The 12,054-nt window shown below is 45.8% G+C and overlaps 1 protein-coding gene across 1 annotated transcript in view; it reads right to left on the minus strand.

Annotated features, from left to right (window-relative positions):
• Positions 1–12,054, minus strand: part of LOC140740276 (mitochondrial adenyl nucleotide antiporter SLC25A24-like) — a 60,461-nt gene that overhangs the window by 12,960 nt on the left and 35,447 nt on the right. Inside the window, exons 6-8 of the mRNA XM_073069406.1 lie at positions 11,456–11,605; positions 8,374–8,481; positions 1,201–1,368 (exon numbers count right to left, since the gene is read on the minus strand). Coding sequence (XP_072925507.1) covers positions 1,201–1,368; positions 8,374–8,481; positions 11,456–11,605 — 426 coding nt within the window. The remainder of the gene's footprint in view (positions 1–1,200; positions 1,369–8,373; positions 8,482–11,455; positions 11,606–12,054) is intronic.

Consider the following 12,054-nt stretch of genomic DNA (forward strand, 5'->3'; position numbering starts at 1 on the left):
ATGGTCATGCACTTTGGTAGAAGAAATAAACGGGCAGACTATTATTTAAAGGGGGAGAGAATTCAAAGTTCTGAGATGCAACGGGACTTGGGAGTCCTCGTGCAGGATACCCTTAAGGTTAACCTCCAGGTTGAATCAGTGGTGAAGAAGGCGAATGCAATGTTGGCATTCATTTCTAGAGGAATAGAGTATAGGAGCAAGGATGTGATGTTGAGGCTTTATAAGGCACTGGTAAGACCTCACTTGGGAGTATTGTGTGCAGTTTTGGGCTCCTTATTTAAGAAAGGATGTGCTGACGTTGGAGAGGGTTCAGAGAAGATTCACTAGAATGATTCTGGGAATGAGAGGGTTAACATATGAGGAACGTTTGACCGCTCTTGGACTGTACTCCTTGGAGTTTAGAAGAATGAGGGGGGACCTCATAGAAACATTTTGAATGTTGAAAGGCATGGACAGTGTGGATGTGGCAAAGTTGTTTCCCTGGTGGGGGAGTCTAGTACGAGAGGGCATGATTTAAGGATTGAAAGACGCCCATTCAGAACAGAGATGCGGAGAAATTTTTTTAGCCAGAAGGTGGTGAATCTGTGGAATTTGTTGCCACAGGTGGCAGTGAAGGCCAAGTCATTGGGTGTATTTAAGGCAGAGATTGATAGGTATCTGAGTAGACAGGGCATCAAAGGTTATGTTGAGAAGGTGGGGGAGTGGGACTAAATGGGAGAATGGATCAGCTCATGATAAAATGGTGGAGCAGACTCGATGGGCCAAATGGCCGACTTCTGCTCCTTTGTCTTATGGACTCACGTTCAATTCCCATCACTGCCTGTCAGAAGATAGTATGTTCTCCCCGTGACCACATGGGTTTTGTCCGGGTGCTCCAGTTTACTCCAACAGTCCAAAAACATACCGGTTGGTAGGTTAATTGGTCATTGTAAATTGTCCTGTGATTAGGCTGGGGTTAAATTGGGGGATTCCTGGGGGCGTGGATCGAAGGGCCAGAATGGTCTATGCACACTGTATCTCAATAAATAAATGGTCTGTATGAACACTAACTTTTGAAGGATTGGCCTCTGCCAGGGGTGAAAGGAACCACATCAGTGTTTGTCTGCTGACATCGTTGAGCCTCCAGCATGCACACTAGCTCACAGACACACAGGGGAAACTTCACAACTGCCCCAACGTTTCTCTTCTTCTGAGACTTACTTCATAGACGGCAAGATCGATCCCAGCATACGGAATGATGCCAATGGCATTTGGGACATAGCCTTTGAAAAAAGCGCGGAGCCCTTCATTCCTCATCACGTTCTGAGCGCAGTGGAAGATCCCCATGTACTGACCACTCTTTCTGAGGCCCATCCTGACCTTCAGAACCTAAACAAGTAAACATTTACAGTAAGAACTTCGGCATGTGAACTGGGGCTCAGGAGCAAACTTAGAAAGACATGCATTTCTGTCAAATCTTCCCTGACCTTGTCATGTCCTAACTTTTTGATAGATGTCCTGCCCTGAACTTAAAGCTCTACCCCCTTGTCCTGAATTCCAATGTCTCTATGAGCGGAACCCCATACTCCATTGATTTTCCACTCCTGTTCAAAAGAACATCAACTGATTAAGCTTTTCAAGTTCAAGTTCAAACGTCATTCAACCATACTTGTGAATACAGCCAAATGAAACAGCACTCCTCCCAAGCCAAGGTGCAAAACACAAAATCAACAGTCACCGCACATAGCACACATCAGAAACAATGCATATGTTGTGAAATTTGTTAACTTAGTGGCAGCAGTACAATGCAATACATGATAAATACAGAAGAAAAAAACAATTACGGTAAATATATATATAATAGTTAAATTAAAAATAGTGCAAAGACAGAAATAATTTTTAAAAATGAGGTAATATCCATGGCTTTACTGTCCACTCAGAAATTTGATGGCAGAGGGGAAGCTGTTCCTGAATCACTGAGTGTGTGCCTTCGGGCTTCTGTACCTCCTTCCTGATGGTAACAATCAGAAGAGGGCATGCCCTGGGTGATGGGGATCCTTAATGATCGATGCCGACTTTCTGAGGCACTGCTCCTTAAAGATGTTTTGGATACTACGGAGGCTAGTACCCATGATGGAGCTGACTAAATTCACAACTTTCTGTAGCTTCTTTCAATCCTGTGTGGTAGCCTCCCACCCTCCATACCAGACAGTGATGCAGCCTGTCAGAATGCTCTCCACGGTACATCTGTAGAAGTTTTTGAGTGCTTTAGGTGACAAAACAAATCTCTTCAAACTCCTAATGATGTATAGTCACTGTCTTGCCTTTATAACTGCATCAATATGTTGGGACCAGGTTAGATCCTCAGAGACATTGACACCCAGAAACTTGAAATTGCTCACTCTCTCCACTTCTGATCCCTCTATGAGGATTGGTTTGTGTTTCTTTGTCTTCTGAAGTCCACAATCAGCTCTTTGGTCTTGCTGATATTGAGTGCAAGGTTGTTGCTGCAACGCCACTCAGCCAGCTGGTATATCTCACTCCTGTACGCCCTCTTGTCTCCATCTGAGATTCTGCCAACAATGGTTGTATCATCAGCAAATTTATAGATGGCATTTGAGCTATGCCCAGCCACAGAGTCATGGGTATAGAGAGAGTAGAGCAGTGGATAAGCCTCATCCCTGAGGTGCACCAGTGTTAATCGTCAACGAGGAGGAGATGTTACTACCAACCTGCACAGGTTGTGGTCTTCTGGTTAGGAAGCTGAGAATCCAGTTGCAGAGGGAGGTCCAGAGGCCCAGGTTTTGTAGCTTTATATATTGAACATATAATTATGACAGCAGAAAAACATACAGTTGCAAAAGAAAGGTAATAATGTAGGCCAAGTCCCTGAGTGTCATGGCCTGTAGAATGATGGAGCAGGAATGTTGTCGTTTCTGTAAGAATAGCCCGCAGCAGTTCCCTCATTTGCACCGGTGCAGCCACAGACAAAGGCAACCCAGCTTGTCTCTCACCAAGTGAACACTGGACAGCAGCACTGACAGGAGGGGTCAGCCTTCAATCCAGTGCCACACAGCCAGCTCCAGCGTCTCCTTCCTCAGCAGCTGCAATAGGTGACCCCAAGGCACCAACGACGGCCTGGTCTGCGCCATGTTACGAATGTGCCACAACTCTGAGGGGCCGAAGGGTACAGAGTCGCCCCCTCCTTTTTGAGAATCGCAAGATCGCTATTAATTCAGGTCTGGGACCCAGGAAATGAGAGAGAGACACGCAGAATCCACAAGGTTTGGAATGTGTCCTGTCCTCAGCGAAACGAAACCACTGATAACGGCCATTGTCTCTTGGAGACAGAATTCTGTATTGAGTACTGTACTATTCATTGAAGCCCCTCAGGGGACGACCAGAGTGGGCTGGTTGAGGGATTGCATCATCCCAACCTGATTGACATTTGAGACCCCGTGAGTAAGGATAAAAGAGGGTCTGGGGAACAGCCCCTTTAGACGCACCAGGAGAAACGCTAGAAATCCCGTGACAGCGTTTAATAGCGACAGCCGGTGGGGCTCGCGTGCGTCCTTTTCCCTTGCCTGGGATTGGCGGCCTCACCACGGAAGAACGGCTTTAGCTAAAGGAGAGGCCACAAGTGAACGGCCACACCAACGGGACTCCCGATGAATCGAAATCATAAAAGGAAAAGCCGGCAAGTTTTTCTCCCAAAAATCTCTCTCTCTCCAACCATTGCAACCCAGCGGTCCCCAAAGGCTGCAGCCTGCATGAACTGAGTGACTTTTATATTTCCATCGGACAATACGTTATCCCCTAGACAACGATAGAGCTTATTTCTTATTGATTATTATTATACCCGCACTTTTAGATTTAGTATTGACGACGTATATTATCTGTATATTTGCATTGGTATTATTTTTGTGTATTTTTACTAATAAATACTGTTAAATATAGTACCATCAGACTTCAACGGACCTCTCCATTTTTGCTGGTAAGTGACCCAGTTACGAGGTTCGTAACAGCCACAACTGCTCCCCTGCCAATGAACCAGTGAATTAGACTCGCAGTATTCTACATTACCAATGTCCAAAAAGGACTTGCGATCACAACAAAAACATCCACTCCATCCACTGGATCCGCGCACCGCCACCGGTCCTTTCTTTCTTGGGTGGCTGCAACACAGTCCACCCCCAGCACTATTCAGCAACTTGCTAGTGGGATTAGACCTGCAGTACTTGGTGTTCTTAATATCCAGCAGTGTTTTGCGATTGTGAAAAAGACATAAAGGGAGAACAATTTCCCTTTAGTTTGGACCCCGTGAGGCCGCTGCATTTGAGCGAGCCACCACCTTAACCTCAAGTGCTCCAGGCCAAGTTTAGGAAAGCAGAGTGCTGCACCAGCTCCAGGGACCTTGGTCAAGTCGTGCCCCTCTGGTGCTGTCTATGTGGAGTCTGCCTCAGCAAGGACCTGGACCCATTGCAATTTGCCTCTCGCCACAATAGGTCAACAGCAGACTCAATCTCAATGACTCTTCACATGGCTTTAGACCACCTGGACAACACAAACACCTATGTCAGGATGCTGTTCATTGACTATAGCTCAGCATTTAATACCATCATTTCCACAATCCTGATTGAGAAGTTGCAGAACCTGGGCCTCTGTGCCTCCCTCTGCAATTGGATCCTCGACTTCCTAACCAGAAGACCACAATCTGTGCAGATTGGTGATAACATCTCCTCCTTGCTGATGATCAACACTGGTGCACTTTAGGGGTTTGTGCTGAGCCCACTGCTCTACTCTCTATATACACATGACTGTGTGGCTAGGCATAGCTCAAATCCCATCTATAAATTTGCTGACGATACAACCATTGTTGATAGAATCGCAGGTGGTGACGAGAGGGTGTACAGGAGTGAGATATGCCGACTAGTGGAGTGGTGCTGCAGCAACAACCTGGCATTCAACGTCAGTAAGACCAAAGAGCTGATTGTGGACTTCAAGAAGGGTAAGATGAAGGAACACATACCAATCCTCATAGAGGGATCAGCAGTGAAGAGAGTGAGCAGTTTCAAGTTCCTGGTGTCAAGATCTCTGAGGATCTAACCTGGTCCCAACATATCAATGTAGTTATAAAGAAGGCAAGACAGCAGTTATATTTCATTAGGAGTTTGAAGAGATTTGGCATGTCAACAAATACACTCAAAAACTTCTATAGTTGTACGGTGGAGAGTATTCTGACAGGCTGCATCACTGTCTGGGATGGAGGGGCTACTGCACAGGACTGAAAGAAGCTGCAGAAGGTTGTAAACAACACACACAAAATGCTGGTGGAACACAGCAGGCCAGGCAGCATCTATAAGGAGAAACACTGTCGATGTTTTGGGCCGAGACCCTTCATCAGGAACGAAACGTCGACAGTGCTTCTCCTTATAGATGCTGCCTGGCCTGCTGTGTTCCACCAGCATTTTGTGTGTGTTGTTTGAATTTCCAGCATCTGCAGATTTCCTCATGTTTGCAGAAGGTTGTAAATCCAGTCAGCTTCATCTTTGGCACTAGCCTAAAAAGTACCCAGGACATCTTTAGGGAGCGGTGTTTCAGAAAGGCAGCGTCCATTATTAAGGATCTCCAGCACCCAGGGCATGCCATTTTCTCGCTGTTACCATCAGGAAGGAGGTACAGAAGCCTGAAGTACACACTCAATGATTCAGGAACAGCTTCTTCCCTTCTGCCATCTGATTCCTAAATGGACATTAAACCCTTGGACACTACCTCACTTTTTTAATATACAGTATTTCTGATTTTTGCATGTTTTTTAATCTATTCAATATACATTTACTGTAATGGGATTATTTATTTATTTGTTTGTTTATTTATTTTTTCTTCCATATTATGTATTTAACTGCTGCTGCTAAGTTCACAAATTTCATGTCACATGCCGGTGATAATAAACCTGATACTGATTCTGATTCTTTCTGTGACTACGTGGGTCTTCTCCGGGTGCTCCGGTTTCCTCCCAAATCCCAAAGATGTGCAGGTTAGGAAGTTAAATTGCCGCAAGCATGTAGATGAGTTGGGGAGTCCAGGAGATGTGGAAATGGGGAGAATTAATGGGATCAGTGTAGGATTAAGGTGCATTGGTGTTTGATGGTCAGCACAGATTTGGTCTGTTTCTGTGTTGTATCTCTCTGAAATATTGTTCCTGATAACAGTAAAACTCGGCTAATCCAGTACACTTGGAACGTTATTAGTGCCTGATTTGCAAATCTTCCAATTGCATATAGTTGTGCGGTCGCTCAAGTCGAGCATGATGATAGATAGATAGATAGATAGATACTTTATTCATCCCCATGGGGAAATTCAACATTTTTTCCAATGTCCCATACACTTGTTTTAGCAAAACTAATTACATAAAATTACTCAGTAAAAATATGATATGCATCTAAATCACTCTCTCAAAAAGCATTAATAATAGTTTTTAAAAAAGTTCTTAAGTAGTTTACTTAGATACATTAAATACAATCAACCCCGGCACTTTAACATATCTTACTCCTGGCGGTTGAATTGTAAAGCCTAATGGCATTGGGGAGTATTGACCTCTTCATCCTGTCTGAGGAGCATTGCATCGATAGCAACCTGTCACTGAAACTGCTTCTCTGTCTCTGGATGGCGCTATGTAGAGGATGTTCAGGGTTTTCCATAATTGACCGTAGCCTACTCAGCGCCCTTCGCTCAGCTACCGATGTTATACTCTCCAGTACTTTGCCCACGACAGAGCCCGCCTTCCTTACCAGCTTATTAAGACGTGAGGCGTCCCTCTTCTTAATGCTTCCTCCCCAACACGCCACCACAAAGAAGAGGGCGCTCTCCACAACTGACCTATAGAACATCTTCAGCATCTCACTACAGACATTGAATGACGCCAACCTTCTAAGGAAGTACAGTCGACTCTGTGCCTTCCTGCACAAGGCATCTGTGTTGGCAGTCCAGTCTAGCTTCTCGTCTAACTGTACTCCCAGATACTTGTAGGTCTTAACCTGCTCCACACATTCTCCATTAATGATCACAGGCTCCATATGAGGCCTAGATCTTCTAAAGTCCACCACCATCTCCTTGGTCTTGGTGATATTGAGATGCAGGTAGTTTGAGTTGCACCATATCACAAAGTCCTGTATCAGTTTCCTATACTCCTCCTCCTGTCCATTCCTGACACACCCCACTATGGCTATGTCATCAGCGAACTTCTGCACATGTTCTCCTAACTGGGTGTCAATTGCTGGGCCAGGTGGATGTACAGGCCGATCCAGGATCCTTAATTTCTGGAATGTTAGGGTGGATTCCCTCAATGGAGAACGCCTGTGTGTGACCTGGTTTAATGTGGAGAGGCTGATGCACGGGTTGATGCAGGTGCTAAACTCCAAACAGCTTCGCTCTCTGGATCTCAGGAACTCACACGACTCTTCACCACAACAAGATGACAATCCTCAGAGAAACTGGATGTAATTCAATATCAACAACAAATTTCAATTTCTTCTTTATTTTAAAAATTACATGATCTTATAATAAATGTCACTGTGAACCAGGGAAATTTAAAGGGAGTGCAGGAACCAGTGCCCCTGATAGTCCAGATAGTAGAACTACAGTACATATGCACTGCGATGATCATAATGCCATTGAACTAAACCCATCTGCTGATACCTGATCTAAATCTCTCCATCCTCTACATATTCACATTTGTCTAAACACCTCTATCTATCCATCCATCTATTTATTTAGAGAAAGGCATGAAACAGGCCCTCCCAGTCCAACGAGCCCAGTAACCGACCTATTTAAAACTAGCCCAATCACGGGGAAATTTACAATGACCAATTAACCTACTAACCAATGCATCTTTGGACTGTGGGAGGAACCCTGCACATCTCTTTTAAACTTGCCCCCACTCACCTCTGGGCTCCAGCATTTGCCGTGTCTGCTCTGGGAAAGAGATTTCCATCTGATTATTTTATGAACCACTGTTCGGTTGCCCCTCCCCCTTTGGCACTTCGGAGAAAATCACCCAAGTTGGTTCAGCCTTGTTTCTCTTTGCACCTAATACATCTCTAATCCAAGCAGAATCCCAGTCGGTCCCAAGTTGGTCCTGCCTTGTTTTTCCTTACACTTGATTAATCCAAGCACAATCCCAGTCAACCTCTCCTGCACCTTTTCAAAAGCCTCCATGTCCTTCCTGTACTGCAGTGCCCAGAGCTGCACACAATTCTCCAAATGCAGCTTCACCACAATGGAAGATGTTACCTGCTGAGCCAGACACTGAACTGTCAGGATTTCTGCATGGTTGGATGACCGATTCTCGGAGTTTTACCAAACTCAGTTCCTGGAGCCCTTGAGCTTGCTTACCTCCATTGGGAAGATAAGTGTCTGACTGGTGACGCCAGCGAGAGATCCCGCAATGAACCGCTCGTGCACCTCCAGTGTGGACTTCCGGACAAGGAAGATCTTCTTATACTGTTTTGAGATTATAAAGAAGAAAACCTTAGCAGCAGACTGTCTACGTGATGCCACGTGATAGAAGTTCACTCATTGGGAATGGAAGAGGAGAACAGTGGGAGAGTGGAGCATTCTTTCAGAGGGCCAGCACAGCCAGGATGGGCTGAATTGCCCCTATACCACCCTGCTAAAAGCTTCCTTCTCAAGGGCATTTGCGAAATGTTTTGACTTGACTACCAGAACTGGTGGGTGCGTTGATCTGACATTGACCTGCAGCCTTGAAGCCTCTGGGAAATCTCAGGGTATCCCAGATTTCTTGACAATAAATACATTCGAAGTGTGGTTCCTGCTGTGATCCAGGGAAACACAGTGGCCTAAATGTGCACAGAAAGAGCCCACAAAAAAGTAACGGGATAACAATACAATTATCAGCCTGGTGAATCCACAGGTGTTGGCCCTGAGGCCTACAGGAAACCTCACGTTCTAAACAGAACTGTGGGATCACTTATTCTTCCCAGCCACGACCTCCTGACCCCACCAAGAGAGCAGATGACGTCTTCCATTGACGTCTCATCTGACCTAACTGGCAGTCTCACTGTTGTACTGCAGCACTGGCCTGGGTGCTTATGGTTCAGACTTGAAGCATTGCCCACTGACAGTGTTGACACGAGATTACAGGATTACTAGCTGGCACTCTCGCACCTTTTACATGATGGCTGCTGGCTTCAAGTAGAAGGTACAGGAGCCTCAGGACTTGCAGCACCAGGTTCAAGAACAATTACTACCCCTCAACCATCAGGCTCTCGAACAAAGCAAATAACTACACTCACTTGCCCATCCACTGAGATGTTCCCAAAACCAATTATTTCAATTTAAGGATTCTTTATCTCATTCTCATGTTCTCGTTATTTATTTATATTTGCATTTGCAGTTTGTTGCCTTCTGCACTCTGGTTGATCTTTCATTGATCCTGTTGTAGTTACTATTCTATAGATTTGCCACAGGAAAATGAATCTCAGGTTTGTATATGGTGACATCTATGTATTTTGATAATAAAACTTACTTTGTACTTTGTAAGGGCAACAGGAAACAAAATGCTTACAGATCTTATGTGATGGAAAGATCTCAAGGTGAAATTATTTGAGCATTCCTCTCCCCACAATCCCTCCGCCTCCCTCTGCAAGGGCCCCCATACAGCCATCAAAGCTGCACCTTACACATCTTGTTATTCCTCCTCCTTCCCCTGCCTTCACACACCCTTCTTATACCACATCTCACTCAGTCTATCCTCCCCTACCCCATAAGGCATAGGAGCAGAATTAAGCCATTTGGCCCAACGAGTCTGCTCTGCCATTCCATCATGGGTGATTTATTATCCCTCTCAGTCCCATTCTCCTGCCACCCCTCCCCCCCCACCGCAATATGTTATAACCCTATTATTCAAAAACCTATCAACATCTGCTTTAAATATACCCAATGACTTGGCCTCACAGCTGTCTGTGGTAATTAATTCTATAGATTCACCACCCTCTGGCTAAAAAAGTTCCTCCTCATCTCTGCTCTAAAGAGATGTCCTTGTTTTCTGAGGCTGTACCCTCTGGTCCTGAACTCTCCCATTATAGGAAATATCTTCTTCACACTCACTTAATCTGGGCTTTCAATACTCAATAGGTTTCAATGAGATCCTCCCCCACACCCACCGGCAACCCCTGCCTTCTGGCAGACCACAGTACGTGCGCTTGCAACACTGTGTGTCAGGCAGAGTGGTCAGCAGCACGGGCTCCACAGGGGACTGTCCTGTCTCCCTTTCTCTTCACCATCTACACCTCGGACTTCAACTACTACACAGAGTCTTGCCATCTTCAGAAGTTTTCTAATGACTCTACCATAGTTGGATGCATCAACAAGAGAGATGAGGCAGAGTACAGGGCTACGGTGGGAAACTTTGTCACATGGGTGAGCAGAATCATCTGCAGCTTAATGTGAAAAAGACTAAGGATCTGGTGGTGGACCTGAGGAGGGCTGAGGCACCGGTGACTCCTGTTTCCATCCAAAGGGTCAGTGTGGACATGGTGGAGGATTACAAGTACCTGGGGATACGAATTGACAATAAACTGGACTGGCCAAAGAACACTGAGGCTGTCTACAAGAAGGGTCAGAGTCGTCTCTATTTCCTGAGGAGACTGAGGTCCTTTAACATCTGCCGGACAATGCTGAGGATGTTCTACGAGTCTGTGGTGGCCAGTGCTATCATGTTTGCCGTTATGTGCTGGGGCAGCAGGCTGAGGGTAGCAGACACCAACAGAATCAACAAACTCATTCGTAAGGCCAGTGATGTTGTGGGGGTGGAACTGGACTCTCTGACGGAGGTGTCTGAAAAGAGGATGCTGTCCAAGTTGCATGCCATCTTGGACAATGTCTCCCATCCACTCCATAATGTACTGGTCAGGCACAGGAGTACATTCAGCTAGAGACTCATTCCACCGAGATGCAACACTGAGTGTCATAGGAAGTTATTCCTGCCTGTGGCCATCAAACTTTACAGCTCCTCCCTTGGAGTGTCAGACACCCTGAGCCAATAGGCTGGTCCTGGACTTATTTCCACTTGGCATAATTTACTTATTATCATTTAATTATTTTTGGTTTTATTTTGCTATATTTCTACTCTATTCTTGGTTGGTGCAACTGTAGCGAAACCCAATTTCCCTCGGCATCAATAAAGTATGTCTGTCTGTCTGTCTTCTAAACTTCAGTGACAATAGGCCCAGAGTCATCAAAGACTCCTCATACATTAACCCTTTTATTCCCAGGATCATTCTCATGAACCTTCTCTGGACCCAATCCAATGCCAACACATACTTTCTTAACCAAGGCGCCCAAAACTGCTCGCAATACCCAAATAGTCTTCCCTACTTCTCCGAGTCCATCGCATCGCCCTTTCCCTTCCTCTTCTATCTCCAAAGTCTCCACTCTCTCAAACCCCTTGCAGTACCTGTTCATAAGCCATGAATTTGATGCCAGTCTCCGGGGTAATTTTCAGCACGTTGACCCCATTCCCTCGCCACAGGGATAAGTATCCTCCCTCCGCCACCATCATCTTCCAAACACCAGCCACGTTCAACTTCCGCTTAGCTGCAAAGACCTGGAGAAAAGAGAGCGACTGATCCTTACCCAGGGCTGCTAACGTTCCTGTACTCTGGAGTGAGTGCAGTGAACATATCAACCAAGCAGTGGCTGAGGGCCCAACATACCCTGGTGCCAAGAGTTACCGCAGAGGGAGAGGGCAGCGATGTCGAGCCAGATCACAGGATCAAGCTTGGCAGATTCAGACGAATGGACCCAGCTCACAGAATCCACATCCTTGGAATCAGATCATAAGACTTTGACCATCAGATCCTAATCCCCAAAAGACTACCCAATCCTGGCTGGATTGTGGGGTCTAGATCACCCTACCCAGATCTTTACGGACAGCATGGTTGCATAGAGGTTAGCATAACACGATAACAGTGCCAGCGACTCTGGTTCAATTCCACCGCTGTCTGTTAGGAGCTTGTATGTTCTCCTCACACTGTGTGGGTTTCCTCCTGGTTC

This window comes from Hemitrygon akajei, chromosome 16 (assembly GCF_048418815.1).
Source record: "Hemitrygon akajei chromosome 16, sHemAka1.3, whole genome shotgun sequence".
NCBI lineage: Eukaryota > Metazoa > Chordata > Chondrichthyes > Myliobatiformes > Dasyatidae > Hemitrygon > Hemitrygon akajei.